General features: G+C 36.5%; 1 protein-coding gene across 2 annotated transcripts in view; it reads right to left on the bottom strand.

The window, feature by feature from the left end:
- Positions 1-706: 706 nt before the first annotated feature.
- The window catches only part of Dnah3 (dynein heavy chain 3, axonemal), a 266334-nt gene continuing 246181 nt past the window's right edge, over positions 707-20859 (bottom strand). The window contains exons 65-70 of one of the 2 annotated variants that reach the window (XM_083125480.1): positions 19653-19861; positions 11627-11837; positions 7480-7509; positions 5679-5708; positions 3944-4057; positions 707-980 (exon numbers count right to left, since the gene is read on the bottom strand). In XM_083125480.1, the coding sequence (XP_082981606.1) occupies positions 798-980; positions 3944-4057; positions 5679-5708; positions 7480-7509; positions 11627-11837; positions 19653-19861 (777 nt within the window). In that variant the 3' untranslated portion in view covers positions 707-797. The remainder of the gene's footprint in view (positions 981-3943; positions 4058-5678; positions 5709-7479; positions 7510-11626; positions 11838-19652; positions 19862-20859) is intronic. The other variant, XM_083125481.1, reaches the window with a different exon arrangement.

The following is a 20859-nucleotide window of genomic DNA, read 5'->3' as shown; positions in this document are numbered from 1 at the left end:
AGACATGAGTCTGTGCAAACAGGACCTGGAATGGTGAACGTAGTTTCGTTATAATGTAAAGTGTTACGTTGTTTGTGAGTTTGTGTAATAAATGCAGTTAATCTTGTTAACATATGTGTTTCCATCGCACAACAGTTATTAATTTTCTTAATGATTTGATCGAGAAATTTCAGACATTTGGGCCCCCTCAAACTGATCAACTTAGCTACGTCCCTGCCTGGGCTCGATAACGGGTGGAGGCACATAGGGCTTAAAAAAACCACTTTAAAGTATAGGTCCAGTCCCAATAAGTCTTTCTGTGCATAAATTGGACATAGGAACAAACTCTTCTTTATCTGGCATGATTTTCTGTCATCTTCCTTTCAGCAAACAAACAAAAATATTATTTAGAACAAAAACATACAAAAAACATTCGTTCACATCGCACAAAAGATTTTGCTGTCACAAAACCCTCGTAACAAAATTATGACACACCATCCCGTACAGATGCACACGAACAGAGTGGACGATTGTATGACTGTTACAGACCTTGTTTTAGGAATGTATTAGGGTGGAAGATGTACGAACAAGCATGGTTCACTCTGAACAACTACATCGTCTGTGTTGTTTCATAAAACTTACAAAGGTTTTGTGTTCTAGTGTTAATATCATAAGAAAGCACACATATAAATTATGATATTCATATTATTTACACATAATTGCTTAGCAAAATTGAATTTTGTTCACTAGGTATACCTGAAAATACACTTTTTATCACTAATTTTAGAATGTCAGACTAGATTTGTTTTCATTTCAGCTTAATCGTTGAGCGCACACAGACCTGCGACACCCCTGTTTATCCAGTGCTTTTGAGGTCGATTTGTAGGGAAGTCGATAAACAGAACGAAGTTGGTGGAATGTCCAGTCGTGGACAGAACACCCCTCCTGGCACTTGTCTTGTACACAGGGCACTGGTAACAGGGCTCAAGTTTGAATTCAGCCTATAAGAATGGAAAAGTATGATCAAAATTAATTATCATGGGGCAAAGTTGAGAGATAATAATTTAAAACTATATTTTCTGCATTTCTAAATAAAACCAATTAAAATACAAACAACCAAAATTTTAATAAACCCAAATAAATTATAACAAAATTTCAAAAACTAGCAATCTCCAAACCAATAAATATAACACTTTATTATAAAGTTATAACCAATATATTAACCAGAAGCACATCCCCCCAGTCATAACTAAACACTAATATTGTAGTATAGATTAATGTAAAAAAATACTAAAATGTAATACTATATTAAATATAATTCCCTAATAACTAGATATAAAATAAGTCGAATAATATTTTATTACAAATAATAATTTGAACAGAAAAATGTAACAGTTTCACCTTAAAATTAACCTTACTAGCTCCTCATGTTTCGAGAAAAAAGAATACTCAAATAAATTTAATCCTCCCTGATACAAAAGGTATGATATCATTAACATCTTCTATAATAATCAGGAGATTATGAGTTGATCAGGAGCTATTTCAGTAATGACATTTTCAAGAACAGTACTGGTAAATTGTAAATTCTAAAATAGATATTGTAAAATATTCTACCAGAGTTTTTTTTTTTTTCTTTTTGTATTGATTGCCTACATATTTGCTGCAGGTACGATTCGTTATTTAGTATCACTTTTCTTCTACTCTTGGCTAATCGCAATGATGAGGATGAGTGATAATATGATGAAACTGATGAAGGGATACTCAAAAAGAACACCCATGCACATGCTGGGATTGAAACCTGGGACCTCTGGCAACATAGCATTCTGTGCTACCCACAGAGGTTGGCATATTTGCTGTAGGGATGGACTGATATGAAATTTAATATGAAACTGATAAAGTATGGACATTTCAACAATTACACATGTGATTTTTTTCAAGAGAAAAAAGATTAAACAGTGTAACAATATATTAGAAATTACGTACAAACCAATCAAGACGTCTGTAAACAATTAGAGTTCTAAAAGCATTGTTTACAAGATTTCTCTGATCTATTGTTCTTTTAAAAAAGCATAGGATTCGATTAAAAGAAAGAAATTACATAGTTACAGGTGCGGCAGTGAAACGGGCGATTTTGCAACCCTGGAAATAGCAAGTTACGTAAGGAATCAGAAAACGGGAGTGGTGCCATCTGGACAACAAAACTTTGCCATTGACACTGATATCGGTGTTCAGTTGAAATGGCGTCGTGAACCCGTGAATAGTGTTGCTCATGGGACGAGACGGGACAGACTTTTAAAAATTCGAGACGAGACGAGATTGATCATGTGTCATAAGACAAACGAATATTCGAGACGAGACAGCATTTCCACGAGACGAGACAGGCCAAAGTCTCGTCTCGTGGGCAACACTACCCGTGAACAACGTGGTTTTGCTGTAAAGGCGTTTACAAAACCAACGACAGCTACGTCGCCGTGCAGCGTTTTTGTCACACGCCTTTACGGCAAAACCACGTTGTTCACAGGTTCACGGCGCCATTTCGACTGAACACCGATATCAGTATCAATGGCAAAGTTTTGTTGTCCAGATGGCACCACTTCCGTTTTCTGATTCCTTACGTAACTTACTATTTCCAAGGTTGCAAAATCGCCCGTTTCACTGCCACACCTGTTATATTAGTAGAGTTCGGAATACCTAAGAAGCTTGTTAATATGATAAAAGTATGCAACAGTGGGTATTAATATGTCTGACAAATTTACAATTCATGATGGGGTAAGACAGGGAGATGCATTATCTCCATTGCTCTTTAATTTTGGAATATGCTGTTAGGAAGGTAAAAGAAATTAATAAAGGACTAAAATTAAACAGTCTAACTCAGTTGATAGCATGTGCAGATTATGTAGACTTACTAGGGGATGAAATAAATACAATTAAGAATAATGGTAAAATATTTTTAAAAGCAACTAAAAAGTTAACAAAGAGAAAACTAAATACATGATTACAGGCCAAAACAAAGTGTCAGGCAATAATCAAAATATAAAATCTCGTTTGAATAAGTTTCCAAATTAAAATACTTAGGAGTAAAAGTAACGAATGAAAATGATATTAAAGAGGAAATAAAAAGCAGGCTTCATTAAGGAAATGCGTATTACCTTTCCCTTCGTAAACTTTTATCTTGTCATATAATATCTAAGAAACTAAGAGTTAAAAAATACAAAACAATAATTTTGCCTGTAGTATTATATGGATAAGAAACTTAAACCTTTACATTAAAGTAGGATCATAAATTTAGAGTATTTGAAAATAAAATCCTTAGAAAAACATTTGGACCCTTAGAAGGGATGAGGAGACAGGTGAGTGGAGAAGGTTACATAATTTAGAACTACATAATTTGTATTTATGTCTTGAATTATCAGAATAATTAAATCAAGAAGACTAAGGTGGCATGAATGAAGAGTTTACAGAATTCTTGTTGGGAAACCTGATGGTAAGAGACCTGTAGGAAGGCCAAAATGAAGCTGAAGGGATAACATTGAGGAAATTGGTAAGGATGGAAAAGATTGGATTAGGGACAGATGGAAGGCTTGTGTTGCTGCAGCTATAAATCTTTGGGTTTAAGAAGATTAGAAAGAAAGAAAAAAGAGAGAGAGATAGAGAAAGATAGAAAGAAAGAAAGAAAAGAGAGAGAGAGATAAATATAAATAAACAAAAAGAATATCAGAAAAGAAGATATTTCAGCAGTGCAATATGTGAGAACTCTACACAAACCAATAAGCATTAAAATCAACCTAAGTTTTCCTACAGGGCATTGAAGGTAATGTAAACAAAAGGTAGTGCTGCTTCTTGCCATTAAATCTAATAAGTCCAATTAATGGGAGTGACAAACTGTGTCATGGTTCATTCTTGATTTTAACACATGCGCAAGCAGAAAGAAAAAGATAGCTACATCTTAAATTACTTCACCTACCTTTATTCCAGGTTTGAACCAAATAATAGGTATTATGTCGTACAGCACCTTCGGCAAAGACTCATTCAGCTCTCTGATTTCACGATCCCACCTGGCCCCTTCCAAGAATAAGCCCTGAAAGGAAAGAAAAATAATTGCAAATAAAAACTGGAATGTTGACTAATAGATTCTTCATTCCCTAAAGATCCAAAAACGAAGACGAAGTCGTGTATGGTTCAAACCGCTGAAGAGATACAAACCCTACTAAATTTCTACATATAATTACAGGTTAAACATCTTACCCTAAAGAAAGTAAGTTTAAGATACATGCATTATTTAACATCAATCATGCTGACGCAATCTATAAATTTCATTATTATGATAAGTTAATATACGAGACAATTGAGGTGTTGCGGATATTAAGGGTGAATTTGACAAAGGTCGATTTCTTTATTGTTGTATCATATACACTGAAGACTGTAGGAACTCATGCAACATCAGACAAGAGCCTCTAATCCTATGAAATGTGCTTTAGAATAGGGCAGACGTTTGGAAAACTGCCGATTTCCGAAACTTGTATTTTGCAAGTTCACTCCTAATATCCACAATGCCTCAACTGCTGTTGTTATGAAATCATTGAAACGCATCCTAAAATTCTCATAATTTACATTCATATTTGGCAGATAAATCAGGTAATGATGAAAATTAAAATACAATACATGATGCAGGATAAAGTGTCAGTTGCAGGAATTTCACCGTGCCTTTCGTAAAGTCTTTATCCTGAAGGTGCATCATTAATATTTTTATTTTACAGCATTTCCAGGACCTTTCACATTCAGGTTAGAAAAAAATTACAAGTGAAAAATATGTTTGAAATATTAAAATTTTTTACCAATAAATGGTATGCAATTCTGGTCATTTTTCATAAAGATCATCATTTGGGCTCGGAAGTTGAGGAAAAATCCTTTTTTTACTAGTGTCCGAAGATGAGGCCCAACATAATATATGTTCATTTTGGGTCATTGTAGGCCAGAAAAAGGTGCCTTTTTCGGCGTTTTTTGGCTTATTGGTCCTTTTTTAGCCTTTTTTTAGGTCTTAACGGCTTTTTCTTGCAACTTCACCTTCTTTCGACTACGTTTTTACTGCCCATTCTCAATTCGAATCATCATCAGTTCATCACCTCTTAAACATCCTTTCTGTAGTAAAGAAATAAGAAAAAAAATTTTTCAACCATCCCTGAAACGAGAGAAAAACATTTTTGGACGACTGAAGCAGGTACGGTACAAGGTCCTTTAACCGTAACTTGTCTGGAAGGTCGCGCTGTAAGTGGCAACTTTCTCTTGTTTTAAAGCTTTCAGCATGGTGCATACGACGAGACAGCACACACCTTCAAAGATCTCAAGTCAGATAAGGAAGGAGGGAGGGGGTGGGGAGGTTAAAACTGAAGTTATTAATTAATTTGGATCACATTTATACGTCATTTTTTCCATTTTTAGGTTCTTTGTTTGATCTTTTTAGGTCTTTTTTTGGCAATTTATAGGTCTTCAACTTACGAGCCCTAATCGTCATTATAATTGATAACATAACAAATAAATATAATGCAAAAAATAAGATGCAGGAAGTAAGAAACATGGAAAATCAAACTTGCAACCTGCGCCCGAGCATATCTGTTCAATTACTGAATAAAAGCAAATTATTGTAAAAGAAAAAGGTGCCATAAGTGCTTTTACAAATAGTGCATATTACTTGGTCTTACCTCGACTAAAACATCATCCTCTCCCATTTGCTGCATGAACGATAAAACAGTTATAAATTAATAATTTCTAAGGCAACACAAGGGTTTTCCAATGGCATGCTCACCTTGTATTTTGATAAAAGAATTGCATCTACTACAAGTAATTTTAATGTATTTTTTTACTTAATATAAAAAAATCAGTTAGAAAAATATTGCCTCATCATACAAGTCTTCTGCCTTAACTTTATGTTCATTATTAATTAATTGTTTCATAAATAGAAGTTTATAGTGAGAAAAGCAATTGAATTTTTTTTTGCAAAAAATACACATGCGGCATAGTACACAAAATTGAGATATGAACACAGCTGAATAAATATATGCCCTATAATGTGATAGTACATGTATTGGGTTGGCCCATAAGTCCTGGCATTTTTTTTAAGTGAAAATTTTGCATGAAAAATAAAATGTGTTGGCAATGGCATTTTATGTTATTCGATAGAGAATTATGTGCTCTACAAAATAGTGTGTTTAGTTTTTTTATGCTGATACACTTTTTGTTCTTTTCAGGTCATTAAAATGGACTGTCAAGTCGACAAAAAAAGAGCATTTTCGACACCTTCTGCTGTTTGCGTTTACTCGAAGATCTTGTTTTGCCCGCAGTGTCACCCGTTTGTCGGGGCTAAGCCATTCTTTGCGCTGCTTCATATTGACATACAGGCACCATTTTTCGTCGCCGGTGACAATTCGGTACAGGAATCGCTGCTTGTGTCCATGAGTTGACCGATGATGGGCAAGCAAACCGGCAGATATCGTGGCTCGTTGATTTCTGTTGTTGTCGTTCAAACCATGCGGAACCCATGCGCCCAACTTTTGAACCTTTCCTATCGAGTGAAGGTGACGCTCTATGATACTGTGGGAGCATTCCATTATCTCTGCCAATTCCCTCTTCGTTTGGCGTGGATCTTCGTGAATAAGCTGATTCAGTCGCTCCTCATCGAACTGAACGGAGCGTCCAGTGCGATGCATGTCTTTCAGGTCGAATTTGCCATCTTTGAATTTTCACTTATGGGCCAACCCAATATAATGCATTACTTTCATTCTTAGTAATCATTTAACAGAATCACCCCCCCCCCCCAAAAAAAAAAAATTCAGCAATAAATATACTCAACTGAACTAGCTTGTAAGTGTGAAATATATCTTAAAATATATAAATATAAAATATACCTCACAGTACAAAGAGGATATATTACAAGTTACTGAAGAATTATGTGAAAATTTCCAACAGCAACAAGAAGCTGCAGTATCTATCTGAATAGACATTACAAACACAGATATCTAAGTTGAGGAAATTGTGGCCAAAATTGGCCTTCTTGACACACCATTAATTGAGAATCTTATTTCAAATCTGAAAATAATTTGATGGTACTGTATGTGTATTTGGTTAGGTTATATTGCATTTTTCTACATTAAAGATTAAATGATGCGACTGATGCAAGATATGAACGTAAAGAAACATCCAGGAATTGAGTCCAAGGGAGAATTCACATCATAGTGACATGCGATGCATATCACTCGCAGACTGACTAACTGAATGCAAGCTTATGAATCGTGTCATGTCACCACAAGGTAAAGTGTTGCTATTGATTGATTTGTTCTAAAGTAACACATGTCACTTATCACTTCAGTGTGAATGCTCCTTAAAACCCATGGCTTCTTAACCCATTACACGAATCATTCTGCCATGGAGCCCAGCTATGGAATGTAGTAAAAATATTAAATACACAAAGTAAATAAGTATTGTTTATTTATGAAGAGAGCGTACCTTCAAAATCTCAGGATCCACTTCAGTTTGCTATTCATGAAAACATAAATTAATAAATACTATACATCACATGATAAGAAACAGAAAATAATATTAAATGGCACATACCCCCCACATTCCCCTTTACCCCCTCTCCCCATACACATTGCATTGTTTTTGAAACATCTGCTGCAAAGGACAAAATTGAATGACTTATAAATATCTACGCACACGCTTCTACTGTAATACCAATGTGCATATTGAACTCATTAAAATATAATTTCATACTTGAAATCAACCTGAATACAACAATCTACTTTATACGTAAACCTTGACTCAGCAGCGAATGTTTGAAATATTTTCTACTTTAGTTTTGCCCTACTGATTATACACAGTAGGGATTGAGTGATGTGAAATGTTTGTGAATAACAATGACGTACCAATATAAATTTTAACAATACTGGTAACCAATATTCTACCAATCGGATATAACATTGCAAAAGTTTCATGAAGAACCTCCTTAATTAATATACGTAAACAGGTGAATGCAACAAATTTTGTCTTGGAGAAACTGTGTATTCAGACACTAAATTTACAAAATGGGCTCCAGCATAACCAAACGTTGCCCTCTGGTGTCAGGTCCGATTTTTGGTGGTTTGTCGTTGACCCAGTACCATGAGGACAATTGAGGAAGCAACTTGAAAAGGAAGTAGCAGATTCTGGTCGTGAAAGCCAGAAATAGGTGGTGATGGGAGTTGTTGCACTGACACATGTCACTCAATGGAAAGTTGCTTGGCAGAACGTAGCCCTCACAGGCATGTTGAAACTGGAGTTTATTTTGTTATTTACAAAATCAGGACATATGAACTGTACATGCACATCTATTAAAATGTTAACAAAATATCAGAATTTCACACTAAATTGCAGGCTATATATAGATCAGTAAAAGTATCTGTAACTTTAACAATATGCCCATATTGGTTTATATCAAAAGAATACAGATTACTATGTCATATCCCTAATACACAGGATTGCATAAAGATTTTATGAATATTAATACAACAAAGTAATTGTTTATGATAATTCAATAAAGAAGACTTAGGTGGGACAACCTCAAATAATTTAATTGTGAAAAGTACCACTTTTAAACATAAAGATATCCATAAATATACCTGGTCTTCTCCAGATGGTAAAACTCATAATCAGATAGATCATATTCTCATTGATAAGAGAAGGCATATTAGTATAATTGATGTTCGTATACATAGAGGTGCTGACTGTGCCAGTGACCATTATTTAGTAATTGCTAAATTAAGAGAAAGACTCGCAGTGATAAATCATAAGCAACAAAATCTAAAAGTTATAAAATTTAATACAGGAAAATTTGCTGATGAAAGAATTAAGAAAGATTACCAAATTAAACTGTCAAATGGATTTGATGTTTTGCAGGATTTAAATGATGATGAAAATATAAATGAAACAGACGTAAATAAGAATTGGGAGCACATACGTAATGCAATAGAATCAGCAGCTAAAGAAAGTATAGGATACCATAAACCAAGAAAAAGTAAACCATGGTTTGATAATGAATGTCATAATCTAATAGAAATAAGAAATCAGGCTAGACCTAGGTGGTTAAATAACTCTGATGATACAGATCTAAGCAATTATAATAGAATAAAGCGAGAAGTTAACCGCACATTTAGAAGTAAAAAAAAGAGATTACTTGAAAAGCAAAATTAACGAAATTGAAACAAACAGCAAAAATAAAAATATCAGAGATTTATATAAAGGTGTAAATGAATTTTGAAAGGGGTGGCAACCTAAAGTAAACTTGATAAAAGATAAAGACGGTGATTTTTTGGCTGACCCAGGCGATATTCTAAATAGATGGAAGAACTACTTTAATGACCTTTTAAATGTTCATGTAGGAGATAAATCAGAAGTAAATGAAGTACACACAGCAAAACCTTTAGTTCCAGAACCTAACTTGACTGATGTTAAAGATGCTATTAAAAGGCTAAAGAATAATAATATGTCGTTAATATGTCAATTTCATAAATTAATTTGTTTAATATGGGTAAAGAAGAAATCCCTCAACAGTGGAAAGAATCCATAATTGTTCCTGTGCTTAAAAAAGGTGATAAAGTGAACTGCAATAATTACCGTGGAATTTCTCTACTCTCAACAACATATAAAATATTATGTAACATTCTTTTAACAAGACTAACCCCATATGCTAATGAAATTATAGGTGATTATCAATGTGGATTTAAACGTAACAGATCAACTACAGATCAATTTTTTCACATTAGACAGACACTTGAAAAAAAGTGGGAATATAATCAAAATGTCCATCAGCTATTCATTGATTTCAAAAAAGCATATGATTCGGTCAAAAGAGATAAATTATATAATATATTAGTAGAGTTTGGAATACCTAAGAAGCTTGTTAGTATGATAAAAGTATGCACCAGTGAAACAGAAAGTAAAATTCGTGTGGGTATTAATGTATCTGACAAATTTACAATTCATGATGGGTTAAAACAAGGAGATGCATTATCTCCATTGCTCTTTAATTTTGCCTTAGAATATGCTGTTAGGAAGGTAAAAGAAACTAAAGAAGGACTAAAATTAAACGGTGTGACTCAGTTGTTAGCATATGCAGATGATGTAGACTTATTAGGGGATGAAATAAATACAATTAAGAATAATGCTAAAATATTTTTCAAAATTGCTAAAGAGATAGGTTTGGAAGTTAACAAAGAGAAAACTAAATATATGCTTACAGGCCGAAACCAAGTGTTAGGTAATAATCAAAATCTAATTATTGATAACAACTCGTTTGCACCAGTTTCCAAATTCAAATACTTAGGAGTAATATTAACATGTGAAAATTATATTAAAGAGGAAATAAAAAGTAGGCTTAATTCAGGAAATGCATGTTACTTCTCTCTTCATAAACTTTTGTCTTCTCGTTTGATATCTAAGAAACTAAAAGTTAAAATATACAAAACAGTAATTTTGCCTGTAGTATTATATGGATGTGAAACTTGGTCCCTTACATTAAAAGAGGAACATAAATTGAGAGTATTTGAAAATAAGATCCTTAGGAAAATATTTGGACCTAAAAGGGATGAGGAGACAGATGAGTGGAGAAGGTTACATAATTTAAAACTACATAATTTGTATTCATGTCCAGATATTATTAGAATAATTAAATCAAGAAGACTTAGGTGGGCAGGCCATGTGGCATGAATGGGAGAGGAAAGAGGAGTTTACAGGATTCTTGTTGGGAAACCTGATGGTAAGAGACCTGTGGGAAGGCCAAGACGAAGATGGAGGGACAACGTTGAGATGGACCTAAGGGAAATCGGTAGGGATGGAAAAGAGTATATAGATCTTGCTCAAGATAGGGAAAGATGGAAGGCCTGTGTTGCTGCAGCCATGAACCTTCGGGTTTAAGAAGGCTAGAGAGTTAGTTAGGGAGGGACAATGTTGAGATAGACCTAAAAGAAATCGGTAGGGATGGAAAAGAGTATATAGATTTTGCTCAAGATAGGGACAGATGGAAGGCCTGTGTTGCTGCAGCCATGAACCTTCAGGTTTAAGAAGGCTAGAGAGTTAGTTAGGGAGGGACAATGTTGAGATAGACCTAAAAGAAATCGGTAGGGATGGAAAAGAGTATATAGATTTTGCTCAAGATAGGGACAGATGGAAGGCCTGTGTTGCTGCAGCCATGAACCTTCAGGTTTAAGAAGGCTAGAGAGTTAGTTAGTTAGTTAGACTTAAGTGGGCAGGCCATGTGGCATGAATGAGAGGAAAGAATCCCTTTCTCGTTTTACAGTACATTTGGCAACATGTGGTGGATCCAACGCTCATTTGTTTTGTACCCCGAACAACATTCGGTACCTTGTGACTGAGCACTGATTCACTGTTTCCCAGCCACCAATTGGAGTTGCGTTCAGTATAGTTAGTTAGATTCTAAGCTTCAAAAAAAGCTGCTTTGAAAACTTCTATTGTAATTTTTCTAACAAAATCAAGTGGCCAAATTTTTGCAACGTGACGATCACGAGATAGCAGGAGGCCTCAGCAGCTAAAACAAACTTTCATTCTTAGGATATGTTTTCTAATTCCTTCTTAACTGTACTAACTCTACTTGACTTACCCTGGTGTATGCTCCAAACTCTGGCTCATCCACCATGCTGGATTCCGTATCCATAATTTCAAATTCAAATCCCAAACGGTCAATGGAAATTTTGTTTCTTCGAGCATAATTCTGTGAAACTCCAGTCAAAAACGACTGGGTGAAATAAAATCCAGAAATCCAGAAAATAGCTGGAGCACCATTGTCGATCCAGTCTTGTAAGAATTTCAACCTGGAAGACATTAACATGTCACATTTTTTTTTTTTTCATGCACTGTAGTATTACATGATTCCTTATTCCATATCAATTTGGTTAGGGTTGCTATATTTTATAAGTGAAAATCTGGGATGCAGATGGGGGAGAGGGGGAGGGGGGCTGGACCAGATAATGTAATATATATGTACAGTTATGGAAAGAAATACTTCCCCCATAACAATACTGGTATTAAGGCTCTATGGGGAAGTATTTTTTCTATGACTGTACACCATAATTATTATGGATGGTCTCATTATCATATATTTTACTATTCTTAGTAAATGGAAATTCACTTCAAAGTCTATCATGAAACTTACGCTTCCTTTTCGGTGTCATAATTAACTAAGCTGCTATCTCACTGCGCACTGAACAGATAAGCACCCGAGCACTGACTGCTTACAGTAAGCAGCTTACTAGACAATGGAAGGGAATCTCAACTGAAATTAAGCACTGCAAACAGATGGAAATAAAAGTAACATTACATTACTACACGTCTTTTATACTGTTACGGCAGCCGATCCTCATGCTGGCAAGGGGAGCGGGGAATAGGTAGCAGACCAACCAGACAACAGCAGTGGCACCGAGAGTTGCAATGCGGTGGGAGGAAGTATTACTTAAACCTTGTTATACAGGCTGCTGCGTTTCTTATCGTGCTGGATTGGTGGCTTCCCTGCTTTCCTTGCCAGTATTAGGATCGGCCGCCATAACAGTAGAAGAGGCCTTTAACTGTTGTCAGCAAGTACATTCAGCAGCACCATCATGAAGTCAAAGATCTGTGCAGCTCCTTCTTGTAACTCAATAACTATTGTATTACTGAGAGGGAGCAGTTCAAAGTGCAGTAAGATTGTTTTGTAAAATGAACATTTTACCACATCCATGCATTTAAATAGAAGTAATTTTCATGAAAGTACAGTCTTTATCACTTGTGCTTTCCATCCCGATTCTGGGACATTAGCGCATTCCAAAGAAACATTTTAGGACTCCGGGGCAAATGATTCGATTCCGAGACTGTGCCAAAAAATTCGGACGTATTACAACCCTAAATTTGGCACAAATAGGAGGTGTACTACATAGAAATTAATTCATAATTGAGAAATGAGAGACGCGGTAGTAGACTAGTACTCACTTTTTCCGCAGTACTGTTTTATTTGCAGTTCTATTAATTGCACACAACAAGTTCCAATGAGGATGGTGGCAGTGGCCACTGAAATTAATAGAACTACAAATAAAAACAGTTTCGGGGAAAAAGTGAGTACTAGTCTGTATTTATAGAAATTAAATTAAAAAATGCAGGCCTGATCAGAACTCGAACCAGAGCCTATAGCATATCATGCCATTGCTCTACCAACTGAGCTACCAAGCTGGGTTGAACTCCTGATAGGGTGAAGTAGCATCAACTTAGATTCAAGATCCAAAAGGTACTTTAGATATTCTTCAAGCAAGATGTTATATCAAATGGAAGGCAATTCGAATTGCATTATAAAAACAACAGTAATGAACTATATCAAGTATTTTAACTCAAGAAATAGTCTTACTGCCAACATCAAATAAGTAGGCATCTTAGAAATGATTTAGCAAACAATAAGTGTGTGAAATATGCTGCTTATGAATACAATGGGACCTCTGTTTTATATTTTTCACGGGGCCAAGACAAAAGAAAAACTTAAAATGTAGGAAGATGTGAAATTTGGGCAAAATTTTATATTTCGTTCTATTGGGACTATGAAAACTGAATGTACAGGGTGGCCTGTAAGTCCCTACCCATTCATATATCTTATGTATCTAGTGTACAGAGTTTTCTGTGTGCTGTTGCGCATAATATTATGCAATGCCATGTTCATGGACCAGTAAACCATATCTCATATCTCAATATGTTACAACAATGGTTTATACTGAAACTCGATGAACTTGGAATCAGAGACAAGGTTTGGTTTCAACAAGATGGCTCTCCGGCACATTATGCCCTCTGTGTGCATTAATATCTCAATGACACTTATCCTAACAAATGGATAGGTCGTGGTTCTGAAATATCCCCGGCTCCATGGACGTCCACAGGATTTTTTCCAGGGAGGGGCAAGGAAGGTATTTTTTCCGGGGGGGGGGGCAAACGAAGGCAAATTTTCCCCAAAAATAGTGTTGTTCCCTAAAAAACATTGCTTAAATTTGAATTTATGGTGTTCATGCAATAATTAACACATATAATTGTGGCTAAATTGAAATTATATGTGTGAAATACATATTTTTTGGTGACTTTCATTTTCCAGGGGAGGGGGGCATGGCCTCCCTTGCCCCCCCTTCTGGACTCCCATGCCCGGCTCCTATAATTGACTTATTTGACTTATTTTATTTTACTTCGCGTCTTGTGCCTCTTGGCTAATTTGCGAAGATAGGGATGAGTGATGAAATTGATGAATGGACATTCACAAACAACCATGTCCAAGCGGGATTCAAACCTGGGACCCCTGGCGTCGCAGCGCGATGTGCTAACCACTCAGCCACAGGGCCCGGCTCCCGGCTCCTATGAAAGTCCGGACTTGACGAGTGATAACTCTCTTTGGGGATACATAGAGGACAATGTGTCGAAACAATGTTATAATTCCAATGGGGTTGAGGGCAGCTGTTACAGCGGCATTTGAAACAATAACCACTGCTACGTTGCGAAAAATGTCTCGCAGAACATGGCGTCGCATAATATTATGCAGCGAGAATGAAGGACAGCACACAGATACACTGGACACATAAAATATGTGAATGGGTAAGGACTTACGGACCACTTGTTATAATACAGGCAAAAGTAAATCCAGGAATGTAAAATTGGAATTTCACTGTATGTAGTGAATAATAAAGTATTCAAAGTAAAGCCAGAGAACAACATTTTTTATATGTACAACTAACAGTTTCACACTGACTTTTGTTCAGGAAGATTCGTCTTAAAACAGGCGCGGCTCGTGCATTATTTACCCGGGGGTTCACTGAAGTGATGTGACATATATTCACTTTCCGCTAAATATACTTCCTTCGCCCAACAAAAGGATGGGGGAGGGTTTAAAAGCTTTGTCAAGAATTATTTTTATCTGGGAGTATAAGGTTTTGTTGTAGGGGTGTGCGAATAAATTTAGGGCAGAAACTACAATAAATTGTGCCTTTATGAAAAAAGTTGAGTTTTGTTGGAATATCATGGACGTCCTCAAGTAGGGGCAAGTAATATATTTTTTCCCCACGAGGAGCAAAAAACACTCCTTCAGTCTGAAGTTACTGTAACGCTTTTATAATAATTACCAAAAATTACTGTGACTGAAATTAAATTATATGCGTGTAATATATAATTTTTGGTTTACATTCAATTTCCATGGGGGGGCGGCCCCCTTTTCCCCTTCCGGACATCCATGCTGACTAATCAGAACTGGTCCTACATTTGTTAAAGGGAAATGGCAACTAATGGCATGCGCATACTAGAAATCGAACCTGAGATCCTTTCATTTATACGCGACAGGTTTGTTCAAATTTGGGGCTGGTCGACAAGCACACGCTTTTTTTCAGTGGACAAGGAAGTTTGTTTACGTTAATTATGTGCATTTCTATCGGTCATTTCTTACCTGCACGGACAGCAACGCCTACACTGCATCAAATGACATAACCTAGGTAAAGTCCATCCCTCGTTTCACTCGCAGCATCACTTAATACTTTCCAACAAGTATCCAAGCACTTCAAAAACTAAAAAACTTGAGACTTTGACACTGAGCGATAGCGAGTCACGTCTTCGCGCCATTCTTTCTCTTTTGCGAACCCGAAGTGTTTCCACCTTTAAGGAAAAACCTCTGAATGCATGCACAAGGTATTTTGGTAATGTATCTCCTTTATTTTAATTCATCGCATCTAATTCCAGCTTCTATTTGTTTCCACTCATCCATCTCTGACACAATCTTGCATTTATTCCAAGAAGTTCGGTGCAAAAATGATACAAGAGAAGATTGAATATGTAATGTGTGCGCTTCAAACTTGAACCGCACACAGCAACACTGGAAGGGAGGAAGCAGCGAGAAAGGAGCATGACCGTTGGGTAGAGACATAGGTTCTGGAATCTCATCTCCCATGTATTTTGTCCTATACCCTCCTCGCGCTTCTGCTCCCGCACGAAGCTTTCACAATGGCACGAGCTGTCCTGTGGGGGTTCAACTGAGGGTCTGTATCAGGGCGGCCGATTCGCGGTTTCTTCTTCTCAGCAAGAGAGTTCGCCGTGTTACGGGCACAAATACATGACTTATTGTGTAGAATTTTTAGCGAAATAATGTGAAAATTTAAAGACATTGTTCATTCTCGAGGTGATTATCGTATATTACTGGGGGTTCACTGATCCTGTGCGCTATAGGGCCAACCGCGCCTGCTTAAAATTAACCTACGAAACTAAAACTTATTATGAATATACCGGGTTAGTCTAAAAGAAATAGACAGTTTAAACGCTTTATAAATTGAAATTTGTTTGTTACATTAGAAAGCATTTAGTACTGTTGCATAGAGAAAGTCTTCAAGTTTACGACCTCCGTTTTTCGTTTGTCTTCGTGACGTCAGCATCACGTGAGCACCCTTGACGTAAGTCGAGCAGTATGGCTGCTAGCCAGATGGAGAAGGCTATCTGCGTGATTGAATTTGCAAAAACAAATTATGTTAATATCGTGCAGCATCGTTTTAGAACATGGTATGGTAAACAACCACCCACAAGGCAGTCCATCTATGATTGGAGCAAGAAATTTGAGGAAACTGGTTGTCTGTGCAAGGGATAAGGTCCTGGTAGAGGAGAATTGGACTATCGCATTGATATCTGTTGTGTTACAAAAGGGTCACACTAGAACACTTGTAACTTGCCAATGTAAACTTCAGGACATATTCTTCAAACCATGTAAGTATTTCAGCTGTATTATTAAAACTCTTCTTTCTGTAAAACTTTAAAAGTGTCCATTTCTTTTAGGCTAACCCTGTATAATAAAAATCACAACGATGCTACACATACCCTTGAATGGGAAGAGGTGGCCTTTCCCCTGTTAAGAAAGAAATGTAGAGTCTGAGAAAGAAAATTCAGAATGGGAAAATTTGCTGCTCCCCAACCCCCTTCATTTAAATTTGACTGGTTTTGGTTAACTTCTTAGTAATTTAATATAAATTATCCATATGCAACTAAGTACCTCTAATTGGTACTTTAGTGCGAGTTGAAAACAATTGAAGAATATTTGTTTGTTTCCACATACAAGATGTTTGTAAAATGTGAATTGCTCAACTTAGCTACCAGGATCGGATTTAAATATGCAGAGGTGTGATGCTAACACTTATGCAATTTCAGTTACAATCTTCCGAGACTAAGTTATGTCTGATGGTTAGTTATACGGGTGTCCATAAATTACACTGGGGAACAGTGAAATTGCGGCACAGTGTTTGAGAGCTAATTTAGGGCAATTTCATGCTGCTGAATAATGATATAATCATATATTTCCTGAATTGGCTCTAATTTATGAAATAAATGCAACTAAACCAAAATGGCGGAAACATAAGACATACATATAAATGAACTTTCAACAACAATTTAATATTTCTTTTTGTGATTACAATCATTATTATAAAAATAAATTTATATAGGCCTAATGTACACAATGAAGTAACAAACTATTGTGAAACGTTTTCTATATGATTTCCTGCTGTATTGCTTTTTAGGACAATCCCTCTGTAAGCTCCAACAGTAGTTGGCCATCATGTAGCGATCCCACCGTCCCTGGTACCTTTCTTCCATTATCCTTATACCCTGATGGAACCTTTCTACCTGTTCTTCACTAAAATCACCAAGGTTCTCAGGGAATCTGTCAATGTGGCTATGTAGAAAATGTATCTTCACACTCATACTAGCTCCCAATTTTTCGACATATTTCCAACTATATCGGGGTACTTTTCTGCTCTGTGATTCCACCAAAAGTTTTTGACGACGGACACAAAGCTCAGCCAGGCCTCAGATTTGATGCAAGACATGTAAGTTGTAAAATTGACATCATTTATAAGTGTACGAATTTGTGGTGGTCCGTCAAAGATTCCTGCCTTCAATTTTTCAATACTTAGTCCTGGAAAAGTGTGGCATATATATTTGAAACAATCACCACTTGTATCTAAGTCCTTGACAAACTGTTTTATCAACCCAAGTTTAATATGCAGTGGCGGAAGGATGATTTTGTCCCTATCTATCAGCGGTTCATGAATGATATTAGCTTTTCCCACTAATATTTTCCCTTGGGGGCCAAACTTTTATCGTCCAATGCTTTTCTCTAGCACGACTATCCCACAATCATAGGAAACAGGGATACTTTGTGTACCCACTTTGCTGTCCTAGTAAAAAATTCACTATCTTCAAATCCAGACATATGAGCCACTTATGTTCAGCATATTCAATTTTTTTCTAAAACCAATTTTTTGTTTTGGTATTCTTCCTTAAGCTTTGTTGAGTGTCCGATATATTGCCTAGCAATGCTTCATAAGTTGCCTAGCAACAATTTACAAATAAATAAATAAGTTTCTTAATGGGAATTCCAGCCCATTATCAAATTTTGATATTACCGAGAAAAGCGTAGAGAAATTTTACCGCCTACATTTTCCATGGTGTGTTTATTTTTATAACTGGAGTCAATTGAACTGAACCAATCATACAATTGGCAATCACAGCTGTTTTGTGTGCTGAAACTGTTATTAAACTTTATGCCACAAAATAAAATCTTTTTTTTGTTCCCCAGTGTTATCTTTACAACTTTAGACTTGAATAACTTGAAAACTATACTAGATATTGACAAACGGTTTTCAGCATGTGACAAGAAAACTCATAAAGTTTTTTTTATTTTCCAGGTGACGCAGATTTGACGAAAAATGTGGACGCCACAGGAAAAAGCTCAGTGTGTAGCCTGGTTTATAGAGACGAAGTCCAATACCCAAGTGCCTGAAGCAGCTACACCTTGTAGGCATACAGACGTAACCTCTTATGCAAGTTTGTCATTATCTAGTATAGTTTTCAAGTTATTCTAATTATTCAAGTCTAAAGTTGTAAAGATAATTTATGGACACCCTTTTTACCACATTGCATATATCTATTTAAAAAAAAGATAATATATATAGCCCTTTTCAAAGCAATTTTTCCACGGTAGGCCAGAAGATCTAACATCCCCCCCCCACCTCCCTGCCCTAAATCCAGGCCTGGTTGTGACTGAAAATATTCATATAATAACGATATAAACACAGGTGCAACAAAAAAAAAAAACCTACATTAAAAAGTAAGTTTTCTGAAGAAAAAAAAAATTAACTTTGCTTACTTGTTTCTTTAGTTGATACCACCCCTGCACTGTTCTATTCTAGTCAGGCCTATACCCCATCCCAGCTAACTGTGGAGCAGGACCGCGCATAGCAACAGAGAAGGAGGAGGGAAATTGAATGGGCAAAGCCAATGCGAAGCAGGGAAATTGGGCAACTCCAGTCGCCTCCATCAGGCAATCCCATTCCTCTCACATATGGTGGAGACGTCTCACGTCACTACTTGTGCAGAGACTTGTTCTAGTTCGTCTGCTCCACAGATAACTGGGACAGGGTATAGATTTACTTACGTGGAGGCCCTGGGCTAACACTGTTGGGACCTCTGCTCTATCCTCGTTTGAGTTCAAACTTTTAAGTCAGAACTAAATTATATGAACGAACATTGATTTTGTCTTTAGAACATTTTTCTGTGACAAAGTTAGTTACTTATAGTCAAACATACCACATCAATTTCAATACCTTGCTAGCAAATCCGTGACATATCCACCAAGTGGCTTTAGTGAAGGGTAAGATTTGGAAGCCCATGCAGCGGGCACTCTCCCAACGAGCAGGCTGTTGTGAACCTCTTCAAGCTCGCTCGACATCACGACAAGCCCTTTAACTGCTCTCTGCACATTGACCAAAGTACTCTTCACAACCACGATCAGACGGTTAAACCTGATGAGCTCCTGTAAGTATAATATAAAAACCAGGTACTCTATATCAGTGTCATTAACATGATTGGAACTAGCCAAGCTGATGTCAATGTATCATAATACTGGTGGTACTTTTTCCCCAATTCGGGGTCTGCAAAAATGATGCATGACATTTTTGCGGAGTTTTTTTAAGTAAATTCAATTCTGGTCCAGGAGAGAACATCAGCAAGCGTAAATGGATTCTGGACAGCAAAGAACCTTTTCATGTTTAAAGTATTTCAATTCGGTCCAGGAACCTTTTTACCAGTTAAATTTAAATGTGGTCAAAGTTCCGTATAGAAATGAAACAATATGCAACTTGGACCGAATTTAAATTGTGGAAGAAAAAAGGTTCCAGTCCTGCTACGGAACCCAATAGAACCCATTAGAATTTATGGGTTCCTGGAGCTTTAGCAACCTTGGGCAAAAATGAACTTTATACGAGGGTCACTATTTATATTTTGAGCCTTGGCAACACTGATTGAAGTTAGGTGCGATTTGACGTTTGCACGGAATCGTCTGGCATTATTGACCATAACGTACTTCAAATGTTTTGTCAATAGCTTGATTTGTGTTGTTTATGTTGCCTTGGAGATTGCGCGACAACAATAAAATGGAATTAACTCCTGAACATTTTCGTGCGATGATTTTTTACAATTTTTGACGTGGATTATCAAGACAAGAGTGCATCAATCAACTTACTTCCACATTTGGCGATGAAGCCCCATCCTTTGCCACTGTGAAACGCTGGTATAACGAATTTAATCGTGGCCGCCATTCGCTCACCGACGAGATTCGCGAAGGTCGTCCAAAATCAGTTGTTGTTCAAGAAAACATTGATGCTGTGCAAAACCTAACACTGCAAGATCGTCATGTGACATACTGTGAGATTGGGGCAACCATAGGCATTAGTTCCACCAGCATATATAAAATATTACATGATCATTTAGCTGTGAGAAAGGTATGTTCTCGTTCGATCCCACACAATTTGA

This window comes from Lepisma saccharinum, chromosome 7 (assembly GCF_977018435.1).
Source record: "Lepisma saccharinum chromosome 7, izLepSacc3.1, whole genome shotgun sequence".
In the NCBI taxonomy this organism is placed as follows: Eukaryota; Metazoa; Arthropoda; class Insecta; order Zygentoma; family Lepismatidae; genus Lepisma; species Lepisma saccharinum.
The sequence above is the reverse complement of the archived record's forward strand: the minus strand, read 5'-3'. Positions and strand labels throughout refer to the sequence as shown.